The sequence below is a fragment of the Gallinula chloropus genome, assembly GCF_964237585.1.
Source record: "Gallinula chloropus genome assembly, chromosome: 15".
NCBI lineage: Eukaryota > Metazoa > Chordata > Aves > Gruiformes > Rallidae > Gallinula > Gallinula chloropus.
The window spans coordinates 888706-910845 of record NC_140100.1 but is presented as its reverse complement, the minus strand read 5'-3'; the positions used below and the strand labels follow the sequence as shown (position 1 = coordinate 910845).

Sequence of the window (22140 nt, the reverse complement as noted above, 5' to 3'; positions counted from 1 at the left end):
GACCCCACAGCCCCGCGCGCGGCGCTCCTCCTCGGCTGCCTGGACCGCAGGTAGAGCCGGCGGGCCCGCCCTGCTCTACGATTGGCCGACTCTCCTGCCTATCACATCGAGCAGCCTATCGAACGCAGCTCGCCCTCTCGCTATCCCGCCTGCTCGGCGAGCCTCGCAGAGGGAGGGAGGCTTGAAACGGGCTCCCGTCGTCGTGCCCCCTCGCCGCTTCCTATTGGTGAGGCGGAACGCCCATCAAAAGGAGTGGTGTAGCCATTGGCTGAGAGGAGGAACGGGGCGAGCGGCGGGAGGGCATTTAAAGGGCCAGGTAGCGCAGTGCCGGGTGGCGGAGGGGGCGCGGCCCGGTAACCACTCGCTGCCCGGGGAGGGGATGCGGCGCGTGGTGCCGCCTGGCGGACAGACGACGGGCTTCGGCCGCGGGGGAGCGGCGGCGACACCCCCAGGGAGCCGGGCCCGGCCCGGCCCGCGCCCCGGCCGTGCGGTCAGGCCCCGAACCCAACGATGCAAAGCGGCCCCCAGGAGGGGCGCGGGCAGCTTCGGACCCCGAGCTCAGCATCGTGTCTGCCGGGAACCTCAGGGGCCGCCCGGCTGTCCCCGAGGGGCCGCAGCGCGCTCGCCCGCAGCGCAGCCGGGCGGGAGGAACCGGCCGTCCGCGGCAGCGCGGCCATCCGGCCCGGCAGCTGCCCGCAGCTCCCAGGCTGCGGCCGGGCCGCGCTGGGCGCCTGGGACACCGGCGGCCAGGGAGGCTGGAGCTGCCCCTGGGGCCTTTGTAACGCGACTGCTCTGAGCGTTCATTTAACGGCTCTACAGCTGTCCCCGGGCCCAGAGGTAAACTTGGAGGTGGCCAGATCGCTGCTTGTGTCTTTCAGTATTTAAACCAACCCCCAAGACTGCAGCGAGCCCAACGCACTCACTGCAGCGTGGGGCCCTGGCTCACATCGTGCCCCGGCTCACCTCGGGCCCTGGCTCAGCTCACATCGGGCCCTGGCTCATCATTTTCTACTTCTGACTCACTCTGTTGTTACAGTGTTCAGTTCTGGCAATTAAGGGCAAAATCAGATAATCTGTTTTCTCACCGAGTGGTAGGATTTGGTACCAGCTCTGACAGAGGGAGGGAAAGAGTCAGAAGTCTCGTTTAGCTGTGAGCCTTTGGCACAGCCCAGTGGAGGTGAACACGGCCCAGAAGAGCTCAGATGTGGCCATATCCTCCAGTGTTCTCAGGACCCACGTGGCAGAGCCGAGGCCTCAGTCTCTGGCTGGAAAGGAAGCATCAAAGAGTATTACTAGAAAAGGGTGTTTTTTGGCTTTTTAAAACATTCATCCAGTTTAAGAACACTTCTGTGCTTCCCCAGTGCATAATTAATAAAGCTGTCATTGAGTGTTGCAGAGACTCAAATCCTAAAGGTGTACAAAAAGGAATCAATGACAGATCACAGGATAATTCAGCCTGAAGGAGTTCCAGGTTTGTGTGTCAACCTCCTGCACAAAGCAGAGAGCTAGATCAGAGCAGCTTCCTCTGGGCTTCATTCAGTTTTGTCTTCGAGCTGCAGAGCCTCTCTGGCCAAACTGTTCCTCTTCCCAGTTGTCCTCAGGGTGAAGATGATTTTCTGGTAGTGGCCATACAAAACATGGTGTTGGCTCTGGCTGGGATGGAGTTTATTTTCTTCCCAGGAGCTAGGAGGGGCTGTGTTTTGGATCTGCAATGCTGTACAGCAAAATAACCCAAGCAAAACCTCTCACCACGGTGACAGTCATGAAAATTCTGGGATGGGATAAGTCAATGGAAGTTATGCCAATGATTTTCCCTGTGGAAAATTTGGCCTTATGGACAAATTTTTATTCCCCACCCCCAAGGGGCCATTATTCTGTAAATAAAGGTTAAAATCTGTCAGGGCATGAATGGCAAATAACACGCTGGACATAAGTTAGACCAAGTATTAGTATGTATTTATGCACAAGAATAAAAACAGCTTTACAAGTTGAATTGGAAATTTAAACAGAGGAAGTTTAACAGCTTTTGTATATTATATTAAATAACCAAAACACCTTTTTCCAAAATTGGTAAAGAATAAATAATATAATTTACAATATGGTACAAAAAATAATCAGTAAGGACAGGCATTCTGCTTTATACATACACTATATAGGTATATTTATAATCTATAAAACAAATTCACATCTCAAACAAGCCAGAAACCTTAGATGATATGGCTTAACTATTATTAAAAGAAACAGCATTAAATTTTGCTGCCAGAACCATAAGCTCTAAAGCAGTTATCATGTTTCAATAATTAATGATAACTTATTGCCGTAGTGCTTGCCAAGGTTTCACTTAGTTAACATTTACAAATTGCTGTGAAATTAAGAGATTCAAAGGTTTGAAAAGGTTAAAAAAAAGTGCAGTACTTTCCTTATAAATGCATCTGAAATCTGAGTGTAAAAACCAAAATGCAACTTAATTTCCACTCTGGGATCTGCGGATTCAGTGAGATGTCCTTACAGGTGAGATTTGATCCAAGCCGTTTAATTCCATTAAAAAATAGAGAGAGAGGTGTCAGGAGAAGTCTGAACGATGCTGTATTAATAGCAATTAGTATTCCTATGCTTAGTAGATTTAGTGATAAGGGGTAAAGTGAACTGTGTGGGTATTTGGGATGCAACACCCAGCAAAGACCCAGTCAGAGCACACAGGCAGATCTCATTCTCAGTACTGCTTCTCACCCAGACTGCAGTGATGACAAACTCTGCACTTCTTGCCACTTGCCTTGCTGTACTCCTCAGAATGTCCTCAGTATTACACATAGTCACCAAACCAGCCTGGGGAAAGCCTAGAGTAATTAACACTAGGACTGGAGGTTGTTGGTGTCCACCTGCCCTCTCCAACCAGCTAACGAAGCCGCGCTTACCTCACCAAGCAGCCCATGTGCACTGCAGTGTAACCTGCCTGAACCTTCCTGTAGGATGGGCTGACACTGTTACACACAAGGAGTTTGTTACTTTTGGTGGGGAAGCTGAAACAATAAAAACTGGATTTGTGTTTTACAGATATATATATGTGTATGTATGTACACACACCCAACCCCACACCCTTCCTGCACCTCCCCCAACTTGTCACTTGGCAACCTCAGGCACAGACTGATGACAATTAGCACTGTAAAGCACATCCACCTAACCCCCAGAACTGGTGGAATCAGAGGTGTGTTTAAGTGAGCTTTCACATAGTAAAGATAACAAATTCTGCATCAGTTCAAAATTACCACAAGGATCCAAGCTGCTTTCAAGTTCTTCCCCCTCTGTGACTGACTTGTCCCGAAAGGGCTCGATGATTAACCTGCAGTTCCCCAAGCCAGGCATTTCTGCCACCACATTCTGCTCTGTAATGGCAGCTTCTAAGAGGCTGATGCCAAACATTTCTAACACAAGACTGAGTGCTGAACTGACCTCTGGATTTCCCCTCTGCTATTACTTAGTGGTCCAAGTTTACCTGCAAAGGTTCAGGCTATCAGAATTCTCTGATCTCATGGCATCAGTAACACCAGCTGCTATGCTGACTCCATTCAGCAATGGTTCTGCTGCCCTAGGGCAGCTGAAAGGGTTGAGAAGGGGCAGCCTGACAGCCCCCTGTCTCAGCCAGCAGGACGCCTTCAGACACTGCCACTTACTGCCAGCAACCTCAGAGTGAAACCAGGGACATCCACCCCATTACCAGCACGGGTGAAGATGACAGAGTGTGTGTCAAGCTACACTGGAGACCATCAGGCTGGTCCTTCAATATTCAGAAGTTTAACAACAAGAGTTCAGATACTTTCTTTTTATACAGTACTTGATTAGAATGCATCACATCTCCTGCATGTCCTGTAAGCCACAGCCACAGCTGGAGCCCTCTCCTTTTGTCCTGCAAGTCCAAAAGATTTTTGGAGGTACAGCATAATGTAAGAAGCCACAACCAAGAGGAAACAATCTGGGAAAGACTGAACCAAAATACAGCTCAAGTAAGTAAAATTTTAGAGGTTTTAGAGGGAGTGACTCTTGAGATTAATGTGTATATCCTCTCCATACCAAATCCTCAGCATGATACACTCCCCCAACCCCCTCAGCTTTCTTTTTTCTGACAGCCTTCACCTTTCAGTATCCTAGGGTTACATGATTTCCTCATGTTTGCATCAGAATTCTCACAAAGGCTCTGTAAGAATAATGAAAGAGAAATAATGCCAGAAGGTCCCAACAGCCCACATGACATGGGTATGAAATTCTCCACCCTCCTAGTCGTAAGTGTTCTCTTGCTGGTGACACAGGTTTGCCTCCCTGCTGGGAACCTCCAGGTGCACTAGCACTGGTTTTACACACCTGTGCAGTTCCTATGCCCCAGAGAACGCAGCAACCCGACACGGGGGGTCTTGGAATGTCATCCAAACCTCACTCCTCCTGGAGTGAGATCAAGAAGGTTGCTCTGGGCCACACAAGGTACATCAGAAAACCTGTTGTATTTTCTCTTCCTGATAGAAAGCATAAGGCAAACTATATAGCAGTTAAAATAAAAATAATCTACATGAAGCAGGTAAGGTGACTGGGAAACAGCAAATCCAATCAGTGCATCGTGAGCCAGGTTAGAGTAAGAAACTCCCAGTCAAATGCCTTGTAAAAGTAGCTAAAGGCAGGTAGAACTACATCCACCCAGCATAGTGCAAGTTGGGAAAATGAACCCCTGATAACAGCCTAAGGGATGGAAAAGTTTTGCTTATTTATTAGTAATATAAAGGTGAGGTTTATACAGGACCAGCCCCTTGGGTAAGTTCAGAGCTACTTAATAGCCAAGGGACATCCTCTTACTAGAGAAGCAGACAAGTGCTTAAAAAAGGGGCACAGTACAGGTATTCTCTCTCATGACTGGCAGGAAAGGAAATAGGAAAAGTCTCCTGAGTTATAAAGGTAGAACTGATGGACAACCAGCTGTAGAGAAAGGAACTTCATATTCCTGTGAACCCACTGGTATCAGGATCTGGGTCCTTCAAATGTTAAAACACAAACATTAAATGTGTAGGGATTTCATACAGGGAGTCCAAATCCAATAGTACCTGAGGGTGACTATGAAGAAAAATGATGCCCTGAGGTACTAGAGCACCTGGAACTCACAGAACAAGGAGGAAAGAAGGAAGGGCCAAAGAATTAAGCTTGGACTTGACACCTCTCCATGACACAAAACAAATCCCAGCAACTTTAACACACTGTTTGCCTCTATACATGACAATATTCTTTCCTATTTCCTCTCCCAGGTAAATCCTCAGTTTTTGGAAAGTAAGATGGTAATTATATACAGGTTTCCAGCAAAGCCAAGACTAATTATGACAAAATTTTCATAGTGATTCCAGTAAACAATTTTGCAGTGTTTCCTGATTTAAAAAGCAACCGTTCTTCTGGGAAAGCAAGACAGCACCTTCCCACTCATGGGGTGAACTGTGCAATGTGGTGTGAAGAATCTCAGAGGGGGAGAGTATGAGTGCACTCAGAATGATGATGATTGTGACGTGATAGGGTTTAAAACTAGAGGAAACCCCCCAAGGATCCATGCAGTCTGGGAATAGGGTGAAGCAGAGCCCCCCTACAAGAAAGCAGGTATGTGCCCATACTGGAATGGTCAAAGAACTGAACACAGCCAAAGAACAGGATGGTGTCTAGAAACAAAGCATCACAGAGCTGCAGCCTTTGCAGAGAGTGCAAGAAACTTCAGTTTGACTGACTGACAGTAAGAGTGCCACCTAGGACATGTCAAGAATAAAATGGTTCCCATATACACCCCACCCTTTGTCCTCCACAACTTCAATGTGGATCCCAAATCATGGCATTTTGATTACTATGCAAAAAATAATTAATGTAGGGGAGCTTCTGGCAATACCCTTCCCTGCCTGAGCTTCCTGTTTAGGCCATTCCAAAGTACAAGTCCAGGACTGTCCCATCCAACCTGCCACCTCTATCACTGATGCAGGAGACACCCTGTTTCCTGTAATACCATCCCACATTCTGTTGTTCCCAGTATATTGCACGTTCAAGGACTGGCAAGTACTTCTTCAGACCTCTGAAGACCAGGCTTCTCTTTGAAAGCAACGCACAAGACAGGGACCACTGAACCTCAGCTGCTTCTCTACAACCTGCCCTTGCCACGATCCAACGCTGCAAGCTCCAACTGTAGCTGAACAGTCTACACCAGCCTGCTGGTCTCATACACTCACTGTGAGAGATCCCCAATTGGGGGACCACCACCTCCTCCATCAAACAGAATTTCCCTGCGGGTTGGCTCAGGTATTGATAGTTCCTGGGCAAGGTCATTGAAACGAGATATGTAATCTATGCTGTTCTCATTCATCATGCAAGCCAGCTGGGAATCCACCACCTAGAAGGGAAAGGAGAGAAAAGAGTCGTCACATGTCAGTGGAAATGTCACAGAACCACAGGACTGTTTAGGTTGGAAGGGACATCTTGAGATCATTCTGTCCAAAACATCCTGCCCGAGCAGGGTCAGCTAGAACAGGCTGCCCTGGACATCAGCCAGTCAGGTGTTGAATGAGCTCCGTTCATGAAGACATCACAACCTATCTGGGCAACCTGTTTCAGTTTTTGACCACTTTCACATTAAAAAATAAAGTTTTCCTGTGCTGAGGTGGAATCCCACATACTTCAATTTGTGCTGCCTACTCCCTCTTGTCCTGAAGACTTTGGCCCCCTCATCTTCATTCCTAGCCTCTCCTCACATGAAAGCTAAGCTTTCTAATCTCATTTTAGAGAATACCTCTACTCTGTGGCTAGATGGAAGCCTCTAAAATAACCCCAAAACCTACACTCTCAGTGGGCCTTACCAGCCTGTCCCTAACTTGGCACCAAGACACACTAGCAGATGCAGGTACCAAAGCTCTGCAGGCATTACCACTAACATAGAATAAAACCTGATTCTGCAGGGCACTTAAAAGGCCCCTCAGAATTCTCCTATCATGAAAGCCATTTTTAGATGATACTTGCTTCCTCTGAAGACTCCTACACAAACCCACATCTGCCACAAGAGCTGCTCTGGTGTGCCTAAAATGGTGGCTTACCCCATTTTCTTCTGAAGGCAGTCTGTAAGGGCTGCAGGATTGCTTCAAACCCACACAGATAAATCACCACAGGTTCCTTTAATTAACACACACCTTGATGGATTCTCACAAAGTCAGCAGAACCTTCACATTTATGCCAGGAAGTGGAGCTGTGTGTGGAGCCCAAAGCTGCCAAGGGTGTATTAGAACAGCACAAGCTTGCTACAGCTTCTGGTTATAAGGTCTGTACAGAGCCTCCTCATCCAAATCCCAGGGGCAATGGAGGAATGACCTTCTCCTTCCATCAGGACAACCTCCCCCCCAAGCTACATGGTACATGATGTTACACTGAGTTAAGGACTGTACACTGTAGGATAATTAGGATTCAAAAGGACACAAACAGGTCTCTAATTCAACCTCCTGCTCAAACTGAGGTCACCTACAAGGACAGGCCAGCTTACTAAGGGCTTTAAATCCATGTAATTCTGGAAAATCTCTGAAGGCAGACACTGCACAGCATCTCTGAGGAACCTGTTCCCCTGCCTGAACACACCAAGGGTGAAAGTTTTTCTGTAGATGCAGTCAGAACCTTTCTCAATTCAGCCTGTTCCACCATGCATCACCACTCTGTGAAGGGCCGGGCTACATCTTCTTGATGACCACCCTGCAAGTACAGCCAGGCAGTCAGGTCACTCCTGCCCTGAAGCTTTCCCCAGGTTGAACAAGCCCAGTGCCATCAGTCTGTCCTCACATAAAGGTGCTTGAGCCCTCTAGTTGTCTTGGTGTCCCTCTGGTGAACTTGCTTCAGTTTATCTGTGTCTTTTGTGTGCCAGGTGCTCAAAACTGGTCAAAATATTCCCACTCTCCCAAATCAGTCAGTGCTACCTCTTTCCTACTTCTGCCTTCTGGACCTACTTATTTTTATTACCAGTCTTCCTACTTTACTGTAGCTGCATCAGTATTAACCGTTCTCTCATGTTCTGGTCCTTTCAACTCCTGCTCTACAAAGCAGGACACACAAAACTGAAGGATGACAACTCTGCCAAAGCAAAGATACATCTGATGAGGTAAACATGACCTCCCCCAGCAAAAAGAACCCAGCTTGAAGTTGCTCACAGCAGCTTCTTGCACCCGTTCTGGTGGGGAGTACCCTCTGGTCATTTGTACCATGCCCAGTGTCACTGAGGTGAAGGGCAGATGTCAAAGTGTCTTTGCTGCAAGTATCTCAGGAAGGTATGACTGACAATATACAGTAACACTGCACTAAAAAAAGGAAGGAGACAGCTGAATGTGATCTGATGACATACCTCTGCTACATCTGCCAGAGAGCGTGACACGAACGAGTCCCGTGAGTTCCCATCCAGCAGGCTGGGTCCCAGTAAGGAGGTGCCACTGGCAGTCCCAACAGGGGTTGGCAACATCTTTCGCCCCTTCTCAGGGGAGATGAAACTTGCTGCAAAGAACAGGTACATCAGTGAGTGGCTGAATGTTTGCAACTGGGAGGATAGAGAGAAGGACAAGGAAATAGCAAACAGAGGGGAGATGCCTATATGGTCTGTCTCAAAGTAATGTGTTACCACCATCAGCACTGCTGAGCACAGAGACTTGTTACACTGGCCCCATGAAATACTAATTTAAAAAGCCACCAACCAAATCCAAAACAAACTCTGTGATCTCATGTCTTTGAGATTATGCTCACCAAGCACAAAACAAATCCTACTTTTCAAACAGCAGAGCCAGAGGCGTCTTCGTTTTGGCAGAAGAGCCAAAATGTCTCAACCTAACCCATGAATCAGGCTCCAAGCAGACTACAAAGACCTGTCAAGGAATGATCTGGCCCAAGGTATGGGCCCCAATCTACCAATAGGATCTTTTCAGGAACAGACTTGTGAAGAGACAGAAACTGTATTCAAGGCAACACTGTGGGAATGAAAGCAAAAACTAAGGGAAGAATTCCACAAACGTCCTACTGGGCTTATGATTGCCACAGGTTTCACTTCTAATAAAGGTGTGGGGTTTTTGTTTGGGGTTTTTTCTTGTGTGTGTGTGTCTGTGTGTGCTGTCTCCTTTTTTAAAGGAAAGGGCTTTTTTCTTCCAGTTCTCTCCATACTGACACTTACAGAACAAGCTGCTGAGGGACGAGTCTGTGGAGTCATTGGGGTACCACTGTGGATCATGGCTGGGAGAGGCAATCCAGTTCTGTTGAGGACTACTGGATGGGGATGGAAGACTTTTGGAGCTATCACTGCCATTCAGCTTTGCAGGAGACAGAGAAACACCTTCACCTGTAAACCAAAGCCAGGAATCACCGATTCAGTCAATGTGGTAGAAGTCAGAGGACACTGCAACAATTTATGTTTAGAAAGGAAAAAAAATCCTCAACAACCCCCCCCTGTATGTGTCAGGCAAGTAAAATTCTTTCCAAAGGGTAACTGAGAACTGCTTCCTGGAAAATTTTCTGCTGACACATTAAGATAACAGGGATTTTTTTCTAAGTTAATAGGAAGACTTCAGCTGAGCTCAGACTTACTGTATTGACCAGAGCTGATAGCTATTTCAATGATAGAATCGCTGATTTGAGTGGCAGGTTCTCCTTGAGAAAGCACATCTTCAGGTGGTCCAGGCAGGGAAATATCCAAGAGAGCAGAAACATTGGGAGGAGAGAGCCGAGTACTGGAAGCCTCTGATGAGGGAAGTGGAGGGGTAGAAAGACCATTTTGGAGGGGAGTCTTCGACAGTTCTGGCAGAGAAAGGACTGATGTGCCCTGTTAAAAGAAACAGAGTTTATGAAGGACTTGGAAGTCTGTCTGAAAAACAACAGCTCAGCAACTAAGCATCAGATTAAAATAAGACTTTAGAAAAAAAATGGGGGGGAGAACTAACAATCCATTAGATTATATTCCTAACTTTAGGAATATATTATTTATAAAATACATTTGTATTATTTTAATGAGAAATAACTGTAACCAACAAATTTGCTTCAGCTGATCTCAAAAAATACAGGTCTCTAACATGCCTACATAACAGGAACAAGCATAGTAGTAAAATTAACATCATTCTGATGAACCTACAAGATAGTTCTTAAGAATTAAGTATTTGTCTTCCTTTGTATAGGCAAAATCCCTATAGCTGCTTGATAAGTACATATAACTAACTTGCTAGCTTACTCCTCTTTACACCTAGAATTCCCAAAACTATTTGTTTGGGTTTTTTTAAGGAAACTCATTATTACTGCCTCATCATCTGTGATTTTTTTCTGCTGTAGCAGGTTCATGTTCTAGGCATCTGTGCTATAGATAAAAAATAAATTTGAGAAGTTCCTCTCCTTTATGCTCTCCAGTCAAATTAATCTGATGGTTTTTTTCACATGTACCTGTCACAGGAAGGGTGAAAAGTGCTTCCACTGAAACAAAGAAGAGCCTGTAGTCTGAGGTGTAAGTATCTAACACAAGGCCCTAGATTTCACTGGAGAAGGCAGCTGGGGTAGGATCACAACACTCTCAGAACTTCAGTGCTGTCACAGTTCCTTTTCAAGCATTTCTGTCTTACTGGATCCAGCATAAAGAGAAGTGATTCTCTGAAGAGGATGCTGTCATTACATTCGTGCTTTTAGTTTAATATTCCTCCTGCAACATGCAAGCAGCAGGACTGCCAACTGCTGAAACCTCTGTGACGTCCCAAATGCCCAGGTACAATATGGCACAGCAATTATGAACTCCACTGCATGAGCAATACTTAAAAGCCTGTTTGTCCTTCAGAGCTCAGAGATTGCCAGCTTCACTTTGCTAGAGATTTCAATTGCCACAAAACAGCAGCAGTGTGCACAATTACCTGGGAACAATGGGTTTTAACTGGTAATACTGATACTGTTTTCAGAACATTACCCATTTCACACAACTGTTCTTTCACAACATCCTACCTGGAAACCATCAGGAGCCTCCTGCTCGTGCCGTGTTGGAAGGCTGATGAACGGGACCCGACACCCAGGGCCTGAGCCCTAGAAGCACAACAGAACTCATGTGAGTTTACACACAGAGCTGTAAACACAGCTGGGGAGGTAAGGGACACTGGTTATGCATGCTCTTTTGCTGTATCACATCCTTCAGAATCATCCCTCAAGTCCCTGAGAATGACAGGGTCAACACATCTCTGTCTCAATGAAAACACCAGCAAGAGTTTCCATTCCCAACACATTCCAAGAGGTACATGCTTTGCCCAAAGCCCCCTCCTTGTTACTGTCTACTGAGAGGTACTGTTTCTTCTCAAGCCCGATTTCTGGGCTGCCAACTTCAACAGTCTCACAGCTGAAAGCTTTCCTAGAGGATGGATTTGATCCCTTGGCCCCAAAACACACACCATGAGACAGAGGTGGGCTTTGCCACGATACAGGTGTCTGACAGCAAACTCCAGCACACAGGCTGCTGAAGAGTCATTAGCAACACAGCTTTTTACACAGTGGAAGAGCAGGACACTGGACTACTTTAAAAAGGATGCTTAAGAAACTGACCTCTACAGCAGTGATGGAGCCTCCATTCTGATGTGCCACTGTTGGCTCCTGCCCTGTTACCACTGCGGTCACACCGTCTGGTGACAATGGAGATACACCTGACAAACCATCTGCATCCAGCACAGGCACAGGGCTACCAGGAATAATACCAGCACTTTTAGCTGCCAAGTCAATAGCACCTTTCATGAAACAAAAAAAGGAAAACACACATTATTGCAAGCCTTTCCTTCAGGGGATTACTCAGCTGGGGTTCAAACAGGAGTTTTTTAAAATTGCCCAGAGTCAAAACTCAGCTCATGCTGGAAGGGAGAGTGGCCATTAGCTGATCAGCAGTGGTAGTTTCTTTTCACAAACTATAACAGGTCTTTCTGCTAAAAGGTTTGATTTCTCTGCCCTGCTCCAACATGTTATTAGGTATATTGAAACAGCTTAGAGAAATACCCCAGCTTTGCACTCCTGCCCTTCTATTGTTTTTATTTTGTTTTCCTGCAAATTGGTAAGTATTTGGTTGTGCAATGTCTAGAAATTTCCTACAGTTCACTAGAGGAGTTATAAAAACAACACAGCCTCTAGCAGCCACTTAGACTCAAAATAAAAAAAAATATTGTCACAGAATCCTCTAAATAAAGACAGAGACAGTCATTGCTTTTACCTTGCTAATGATTCTAGCTATGGGACCCATTCTTTTGTTGCAAGACAGAACTTGCTTGGGGTAAATCAACATGGTTTTTTCCTTGTAGGATTCCTAACCCCACCTCTGCAGATAAGGTGTCTGTAAGTTTCTTTCAATGGAAACATCACAGAAGTGCTCAACCTCGGTCACAAGTTCTAACCCCTTGCTTTGCCTGCAGGTCAGACACAGTGGAGGAACCTAGTTCAGACTGTGCCATCACTGGCTGCTCCCTTTCTGCAGCCACAGGAAGCCACAGAAGATACTACTGACAGAGCTGTTTAACTTCCAAAGGCACTGACCAGAATAGAAACCAACAACGTAACACACAGATCACAACAGATCAGGACTCTCGTTCTCTAAGAAATCACTTACTGGACAGATGGTTGGTAGCCTGTGTTGGAAGAACTTTGGGCACAATTGGGCGAGACACAGCAGCTTTAGTCAGCGAGGACTGGATTGGCCGAAAGGATCCTCTCCCTAGGGTGAAGCATTAAACACCTCTCAAGTACATGAAATCGAGTATCTTTCAAGCTGAGCACAACAGAGTTCAATGGAAGCAAACAATCCCCAAGCAGTAGCAAGCTCTGGGAATAAAGTAGCAGAGAAGATCAAAGAGACCTGAAACAGCAACACAAGCTAACCAGAGCCCACCCAAAACCTCAACAGGGAGTGCTGCTGCGTTACAGAAGCCACCTTCATTCCTCTCAGTGAAGACAGTCTTTAAGGGCTCATGTTGATTTTCAGATTGAAGCCAAGACAGGGAATCACTGTACTATCACTGCACTCAAGAGCATAACAGCAGAAAAGGACAAATGGGCAGTGTACTGCTTATACTATATGAAACCTCAACAGCATCCCAGGTGCTGAGGAAAGTCCTCTATAAAAATCCAGGCAAAAGGTTACAGCATACAGAAAAAATAATCCTTATCTAAGTAATTGATTCCAAAGTTTTCTCCCCTTGTAGAGAGCTCTGTACTCTTCCCTAATTTCAACACTGTGAAATGGAAGAGGAACAGTTTCTATCACAATCATGACTTGCTTAACTATCCAGGAGAACGATCCCATCATCCTGTAGGGAGTGACTCGAGCAACTGGTAAACGACTCCGTGGCTTTGAAAGCTATCTTCCCCTTCTGAGGTGGTATTCCTTTATGCAGTTGTAAGGGACACTTTCCAGACCACCTCATGACAGCAGAGAAGTGACAGAAGACACGCCGACTCACCTGTAATGGATGAGTTGGATAAGATAGAAAAGGAACAGACGTGCTGGGATGGATTTCCAGATGGCCTGGGGAGCAGTGTTCTCTATGTGAGAGAAACAACAATAAACCAGAGCATATTTAAACACAGAAAAGAGGCTAAAGCTCATCTTCTAAGGCACAGAAGTTCATGATACCTTCCAGAATAAGCAGACAGCATGACTGTCACACAACAGACACAGCAAGATCTGTATAATCTTAAGATGCTACAGATAGGAAACATGTGCTTTCTCTGTAAGCTACTGTAAGAGAAAAATTTCCAGACAATTCACAGGGAAATGCTAATTAGAACTATATTGCTTTCTGATTATTCCTGCAGTAATTTTTAAACGCCCCACAGAATTACAGCAGCAGTCTTAAAGATGGGATCCAGTCTGTGTGCAAACTGATCTGCCACTGCAATTAAAGTGAGAATTAATGATGCAGCTGTGTGTACTTGGGAGCTCTCCAAACAAATAAGATTGCATAGTCCAGAGTATCTCCATACCAAAAAATAGTATGGATGCAGTTTCTAGGTCTGGTATGCTTACACAGAGCAGAACAGACAAAAGGGAGTATAGATGCTTGGTAACTTTGTTTCCACACACAAGTTTGCCTTGTTTTGGTTTCAGATTTCTAGTGTGCTATCCACCTGTGCCAGTCCCTAGGACAAGCCAGTGGTTTCAGTGGCATGTGCCTTTCTGCTGCGTTACCAGAGCAGTGTAAAGGAGGTCAGTGCCTGCCTACCACCACAGCTCCATGACAACAGGCTGCCTCCAACACACAGCTCTTGGCAAGTCCCTTTATTTTTTTTTTATAAATCACTGTTTTTTCAAAGAGTGTTATGATTTATTTCACTACAGAGGTTTATACCCACCCAGCAACAGCCCTCAGAGAGTAGGAAAAAAAATAAATAAGGGAGGTGGTCTTGCAACAGCACTGACAGCTCTCAGTGGCAGAGCAGCACACCCCATGAACGCAGCAGAACCTGCCTTCACCTGAGGGGCTCTGTTATTTCTTTCCAAACTCCCTCATGACCTGGACTACTGCTACTGTGGGCATTCCTCCTGTGGGGAATACAGCACAGCTCGTCAGGATACAGACCAAACCCCTTGTCCCTTCACAGGCTGGGCTTGGCTTTTCCAGGAGGTGAAATCCTTACAGCCCCACTGACACCCAGGAGCACGCGAGTGTTTCGCTGTGCAAACTGCTCTGACCTGCACTACTAACGGCTTCCGCAAGTGCCTGTTCCGTAACTTCCTGGGCTTTGGCAAGAAGAAATCCGACTGCATCTGGACAGGAACAGGAAAGACATTAAGATGGATTTTAAACATGCAGAAAGAGAAGAAATTATATCCCCCCCCAACTCTGTTTTTCAATAAAGTTGCTACTATTAAGACGCTGTGTTTCCTTTCCAACAGGAGAATATTCTTTCTGTTTGAGCAGGAAAAATTTCAACCAGGGATCTATTTTTTTTTTCTTCCTGCCTGTTGCAAAGAAAGCTTTCTCCCCAAGAAACCATTTCACTTCACAGCAAGCTCCAGTAGCTGAGAAGTTGTAACTGGGATTGTACATGTGAAAATAAAATCTGAATTAAATACAGCAAGGAGGTTGCATTAAAATTAGCCCCACAATAAGGGTCTCAGTTTTAACAAGCACAGTAAATGTATTTGCTGGAGCAACTTAATTCAGAAGTGAGCCAGTTTCATCAGGCTGCACAATGATGTTCATGCTGCAGTTCAAAGAGGTGATGTCACTTCAAAGTGCAGTTACAGTCGAATTCTGGCTACTCCCAGCTCAGAGAGTGTTATACCTGAGCATCACTAGAAGTGCTGCTGCACAGGGAAGCCCATCCTTTCTGATGAACCAAAAAGACATGGCACACTGACCCGAAGCTGGCTCAGGGCTACTTGTGTCATGCCACTTACACTGATTGTGTCTAAGTGCTGCCGGAAGGTCAGTTCTGCTTCTTTGCTGGCCAAGAACAGCTTCCCGTGGCGGCTGTTGGGTGGGAGAGTTGTAGGAACGGCAAAAAGTCCACCATCTGCATCAGTGCTTCCAGAACTTGAAGGACCAGCCACCAAGAGAGGTCTAGGAAGGTTTCTCAAACCTGGAAGATTTTAACAGCAATTCAAATGAAGTAAAAGCAAAACCAGAAAGTAGCCATTTAATACCTGAAGGATCACACAAGCACTGGGATTTATGGATTCTGGCTCTGCCTCATGAAACTCCCAGTACTTCAGTTTTCCCACCTGCAAACTGACAGTATTGTGTCAGAAGCACACTGCACCATTCCTTTGGGGGGGTGGGGAAGATAAAACAAACTCTGTGTGTGTGTATTGTTTCTCCACCCACCCGCACGCCCGTAACTGAAAGCACACCACCAATGTTACCAGTATTCACACCAAATAGAACTCTCAGTTTACCAAAACACCTTCCAAAAGATGGATTGTCTTAGAAATACACTTGGCACATTGAAATAATGGTACCTTGTCTGAGTAAAACTTAGAATCACGGACTGGTTTGGGTGGAAGGGACCTCAACAACCCCCTACCCTGAAGTTTCACCACCCTGCACCAGCCCAGGGTGCCCAAAGCCCCATCAACCTGGCCTTGTACCCCACCAGGGATCCAGGGGCAGTCACAGCTTCTCTGGGCAACCTGGGAAACTTCCCCATTTACATTTAACTTTAAAAAAGATTGTGGGATTTCCCAATGCCATGCCCACTCTGAGGACACGTTCTGACTGCTCTGGGACTTCGCACTGCAGCTTCATCAGCACCCGTGTGGAAGAGCAGTAGTGGGCAGCAGAACCAGGGCTGGACCGGGCTGGGGAGTTTCCTAGGGGTGCCTCAGGGAGGCAGCAGATTTCCCTGAGAGGGTCGGCCCAGCATACTGAACACTCTGTTCCCCTCAGAAGGGAGTTGCTTACAACTAGAATACAACTTCCATGCCTGACTTCAAAAGGTATGTCCTTCAAGGCGATGTAGCTCACTGAAATGTAACGATTTATCTGTTCTATGTAGTAAATTATTGGGTTTTACTAGATATTTCAGACTTGCTTGCCTGTCAGTAAGTGTAATGAAGCTTTAGACAAAGATGGAATTGTTACAATGCCATTTTAAAATGAAAACAGAGAGCACCAACTCTGTTTTACAGCATCAGTTAAGGTGCTCATGGTCCACTGCTGCTTACAGTAGCATGGTGTGAAAAGGACAGCCTAAGAATCACAACGGCTCCCAGCAACCCTGACACCCTCACAGACTTCTCTAAAGTCACAAAACATTTGCTGGCAAGTACAAACTGGATTGAAGAATAGAATTGAAAGTCTTGGTCAGCATGGCTAGGGCTCACGGTTCTAGCAGCCATACCTTCTCCTGCAAGAAAAGGCAATTCATAATCACTGTATATTTTATTACAGCAGAACTGCCAGAATACTCCCAGTAATTAGTTTATCAACAAACTTTCCACCCTATGTTTACTTCCTTGCTCTTTAAGCCTTCACTCTCCTGAAGTCCCATACTCTGTATCAGTCAGCTCCTAACAAACGCCAGCATCTTCTGTAAGCATGACATGCAAAAGTTCTTCTGGATTGTAAAACTCTGTTACCAATGTGCATTGTTTCCCAAGATTTCAAGTAGCACTGAATGTAAGACAACCCTAAAGCAAATTAAGAGCACACCTATGGTCTGAAACAGTTAAGTCTGCAAGAGCAGGAACACTCATTCTCCCAGTGCTAAATTCCTGGGATGTCCTCAACAGGGTGTGAGGTACTAACAGTCTGATCTCTTGAAATGGGTTTTTAGGAACACTCACCTGAGGAGCTGGAAGCAGCACCAGGAGAAAAAGTCTTGTTGCTGCGGAGGGCAGCCTGGCTGCGCGCACAACCCGGGCTCCTGGCGCTGATGGCAATCACCTTCCCTGGAGGAGTCAGTGCCTGCTCCTCTTGAGCAGGCTTTATGGGTGACGTGGCCACTGAGCTCATCTCAGGCATCTAAAAACATGTGCACATTAAGTGAGCATTGTGTATGGTAACAGAGACAGGCTCCTTCTACTGAGGAAGCTTAGAAAATACAATAATCCCACATCTTACCCTGTCTGAGAACTCTAACCAACACCTCTCTGTGGGTGTCGTGGGCAGCTGGAATTCCCTTCCTGTGCCTTTACCAGTGTTAAGTGTCACTGGTTCAATATCATTAGTTTATGGTACAATCGAGTTCACACTCAACAAGCTCCACACAGTATGATGAGCCACCCCAGGATATAAACAAGGTGTGTTACTAATTTTCCAGGCCTATCCAGTTATTTCATTACATTGCTTAAATGCTCTCCTAAGGAAATGTTCTGTTTTTAAGGAATCTGTGTGCAATCACAGGCATAAAATTAGCACCCACACTTGACTACAATGCAATTTGCTACAGTTTCTTTCCTGCTGGTAATCTCCATTTAAAGGAGCCAAGCACAGCACAGCTGGCCATCCTGGCTTTGTTACACATTGAGAAAACAGCAATCCTTCCTCTGTTCAAGTACCCTGTGGAAAAAAATACCATGGATCCTGTCATTATTTGATGAAACACAGAGAATTGGAGACAAAACTTTCAAATTGAGCAGTAGGTGTCATCCTTGCCTCCTGAATGTCCATCAGTCTCATGGCATTCATTGCCACAAGAAGAATCTTTTTCTGAAACACAGTGAGTGTAACGTGGTATTTATGAAACAAAAGCTTACATTGCTTCTTTTTCTTTGGATGCATAGAGCTCTGCTAGTCTGCAGCAGCACTACACTACTTTAAGACAGTAAGAGTGCTGAAGTGACAGGAAAAGACTTGCAAGTAACTGCTGAGGTACCCCTCCCTCTCTCCTATCCCTTCCCTCCCCCCAAAGTCTAAGGAAACACCCTTCTTTCTAGCTTGTGACTGTTTAATCATGTCATCCCCAGCTCTTACATGTGTCACCAGAAGTAAAAGTAGATGAGAAAAGAGGAGACGTTGTCACAGATCTGTGAGATGTCAGACAAAGTCTTTATACCTTGTCAACAAAGTCTATATCTGGATCTGGATCTGAGCAAAGACGGTTTTAAATGTATAAAAACCTACACTCTGTAACATCAGCATCAAAAGGAGCTTCAGGGGTGGGGCTATGCACCAACAAAGAAAAACATACCTCAAAGAACAATGTGTGCTTGGGAATAGTGATACATTTACATCCTATGCTAAAAAATAATGAGTTCAAGATACCCTTTGCCTATCTCCATCACAAGAGTTCAGTCAGATCTATTAATTCAGCATCTTCTTAGTCTTCAAAAGGTTGTTTTACTGAGTTTCACTCAGTTGCACTAGGCAGAAATGGCTGCCCAGTACACAGGGGCAGATCTTACTTGGTTACAATGAACAAGGAGGAAAGCAAGTTCCTTCCCAGGTGGCTGGCTAAAGCAGCAGCTCTTTTTCTGGGTCTGTCAAACAAATATCTTAAAATAAACAAAAATCACTGTGGCAGGCACTGTTATGTTGGCTATGGTATCCTAAGGAACTAAGCTCTTTTCACACTTACACTTAGTCTAACTTGAACTACACAGACATTGGACTAATCTCATCTGGGCTCCACTTCCCACAAAAGGTTGGACCATATGATCTTCTGAGGTTCCTCCCAACCTGGGCTGATCTATGACCCTGAGAGACAGGAGGCACCTACCTAACGCAACCCAAGATCTCAGCTCTTCAGCAGTCTCTTTAAAGGTTCAGTGTAACACCACAGACTCTCAGCAACCAGGAACTCAAAGGTAGTGCAGTGTAGTGTAAGAAGAGCAAATGCAGCATATTGAGGGAAAAAAAGTCCATGCTGTGGCAAGCTGGGTTGGGTTGTTCTGGTTTTTTAATCTTGACAAGAACTGTCAGCAATTTACTATGAAAACAGGTCTGGGCAATCATTCCCCAGATCAATATGAGTTTAGCATCTGGAACATGAACAAGAGCTACTTACTGGTTTGGGATTTACTTCAGTAGAGATGAGTTTTAGAAGGCAGTTTAGGAGTCTCTGCTTGTGAAAGGTGGTACATGCAGGAACAGCACTTGACTCAGACGTTTGCTCCCTAGCATCCTGGGTCTCTGGCTCCAGGACAGCCAACCAGTCATACTCCAGCTGCAACTTGTTCGGTTTGCCCATCATGAGGTAGACTTCAGCCAGCGTCAGGCTCTCAGAAGTCCGCAGGCTCCATCCTTCTTCTCTAACCTGTTGAGAGAGCCGGCTTGGGTCATCCTTGAGAGACTTTGTACTAGATTGTCCCTGAGGTGGAGGTGGAAATGAGGAGCCCAGCTTCTCTTGAGAATCCTCCATTACTGCATCCGTTATATCCTTGGCACAAGCATCGAGCTGCTGGCCCTGGCTGTGGCTCGCCTGAGTGTCGTGTCTGGGGGGGCCGCTGCCAGGCGAAGCCACACCACCTCTCGGTAGCTGTGAACAGGAGTCAGGAGTCTCTGCACCCCTCCCGCCTGGAAAAGCCACAGGAGAAGTGTCACCAGCTCCTGGAGCAGAGTCTTTCCCATGCAGTTTGTCTGTGCAAGAACATTTCTCTGGGACGATCAGGTCCTGACAGGACTTCATGTACCGTGGGAAAGGATCGAGCAGAGAGAGCTCCTCCACATCAGGGATCTTACTGCACGCACACGCTGTGCTGCACGATGCTAGCACAGCTGCCTGCTCACCAGCCACAGTCTCTCTGCCATCCACACAGAAGGCCACTGAGCTCAACTTTTCAGGGTTCCCTCCTGGATCCTGAAGTCCAGAAGGCAGTTTTTGGAGAGAATTAGTGATGCCAAAATTTGAGGCTGTTCCTTCCACCAGGCCAGTCTCTGGGGTGCCATCTTCAGTGCCTGCAGAAACTTCAGCTGTGGGCTGAGAGGTTCTGTTTGAGTCCGTAGTGCTCTCTGCCCTCCCAACACCCTTCCCTTCTGTTCCCCGTGTGTATTTCAGCTGTCCCCTCGCTGTCCCCTGACCACTCTGTATGCCTAGGATTTGTGCAGGGGGTAGTAAATGAGAGTCTTTTGTGTTCTGTTTGCATTTGCCAGTTTCCTGCCAATGCACTGTGCAGAAAGCCTTGGAGTGGACCACTCTGGCTACCCCAGGCAGTGGAGTGAGTGTACAATTCTCTCCTGGAAAGAGATGGAGCATCACTTTCTCCTCTGAGAAGCTGCCTCTTGTTTCTGAGTCTCTGGAGTCTTGAAGCTGCCGTTCTTCTAGTGTTTTACGCTAAAAAAAGACGTGTCAAAGAATACAACACTCATCTGTTCCTTCCAAACTAGCACCTGGTAGCCTATTCTGCAAGTTCAAGAAGTGGCTGATCGAGGGCACGTTCTTTATTTGTTATAGATATGAAGACTATGATCAGAAATTAAGTCATTTGGCTATATTGAAGACCTGCTACAAGCCCAAAACCACAAAAAACCACCCACCCACTCAACCCCAACAAAAATCAAACAAAAACCCCAGCATCACTGTCTAGCAGAACAGACTCCCCCTTCTGTCCAGTCACCTCCACCCTACATGTTCTGACATCCTTATAAGTGCTATGCTGCTACTTGTTCCAGGCTTACAAATTGAAGAGAAAAGCCTGAATTAAAGGAGTAAGAACAGGACACACTGTACCAGTCACAGGAGAACATAATGGCAAAAAATCCTTCTATTCCATGCATCAGTTATCTCTGATGTTGTACAGCATCTAGATAGGTAACACGTAGAAGCAGCTACCTAGACAAGGAGCTTAAGCCTTCACTTGATGGAACTGCATAAAGCAAGAGGAAAGGTCTGTCCTTAGTCTCTTTGCTGGAACTGGAAACACCATCAGTTATTTTTCAGGTTTCTATGATGGGCACCTATCTATAATGAAAGCAACTAAACTCACTGTTTAAGGAAATGAAATAAAGGCAGGGAGCTTCATCTATTACTCACTAGCTTGGCAGGGGATCACAGTAGAGAAGAGGTCAAGTATGAGTGGAATATTATGGGATTTCCCATGAAAGGCTCCATTAGTGGTGCCGAGATACTGACCTCTACCTTTACTAGCCACAGAGTGGTTAATTTATGAGGTAGAATTAACATTTCCAATGCAAAACCCAAACTTTGAACAGGAAGGGGAATGCTCCCAGGACACAGCACACAGGAGAGACAAAGCAGCACAAGGATACAATGCGCACTTCATGGAGAGCCCACTTCTGCTTCAGGAACTCAATGAGGCTGGAGACCTTTCGATGTAACTCCACAATCATCCTGTATGCAAGAGAAGAAAAGCAAGGGAACAGAAAAAAAAATGTCACTGGGAGTTCAAATCACTGCCTCAATGCTGGAATGGGAATTAAGGGAAGAAACTGGCATTCCCTAAGACAAGCACAGATGAACACACCTGCTACAGCCAAGCTCTAAGAAAAAACCTAACACAGCAAGCAAAATAGAACAAAAAAACATGTTATCCTGCCACTTTAAAATTAAAATCCAGGAAACCTTTCCTGACAATTGAGGAAAGAACTAAAAGCCTATCAGATAAATCTGACTGCCATGATGCAGGATACTAGTTTCTCCAGATGGAGACAAAGACAGGAAGAGACAGCAACTGCAAACGCGAAGGCAAGACACAAAGCTGCCACAAGGACAGAAATAAAA

The 22140-nt window shown here is 45.9% G+C and overlaps 1 protein-coding gene across 1 annotated transcript in view; it reads right to left on the bottom strand.

Moving 5' to 3' along the window:
* Nucleotides 1-6232: 6232 nt before the first annotated feature.
* CRAMP1 (cramped chromatin regulator homolog 1) overlaps nucleotides 6233-22140 on the bottom strand; it is a gene marked incomplete at its 3' end in the record, with an annotated part of 39446 nt that continues 23538 nt past the window's right edge. The window contains exons 9-21 of the mRNA XM_084270875.1: nucleotides 21669-21750; nucleotides 19468-20733; nucleotides 17306-17483; nucleotides 15419-15600; nucleotides 14708-14782; nucleotides 13476-13557; nucleotides 12626-12730; nucleotides 11581-11759; nucleotides 10993-11070; nucleotides 9604-9838; nucleotides 9194-9358; nucleotides 8381-8526; nucleotides 6233-6397 (exon numbers count right to left, since the gene is read on the bottom strand). Coding sequence (XP_084127001.1) covers nucleotides 6233-6397; nucleotides 8381-8526; nucleotides 9194-9358; nucleotides 9604-9838; nucleotides 10993-11070; nucleotides 11581-11759; nucleotides 12626-12730; nucleotides 13476-13557; nucleotides 14708-14782; nucleotides 15419-15600; nucleotides 17306-17483; nucleotides 19468-20733; nucleotides 21669-21750 — 2938 coding nt within the window. The remainder of the gene's footprint in view (nucleotides 6398-8380; nucleotides 8527-9193; nucleotides 9359-9603; nucleotides 9839-10992; nucleotides 11071-11580; nucleotides 11760-12625; nucleotides 12731-13475; nucleotides 13558-14707; nucleotides 14783-15418; nucleotides 15601-17305; nucleotides 17484-19467; nucleotides 20734-21668; nucleotides 21751-22140) is intronic.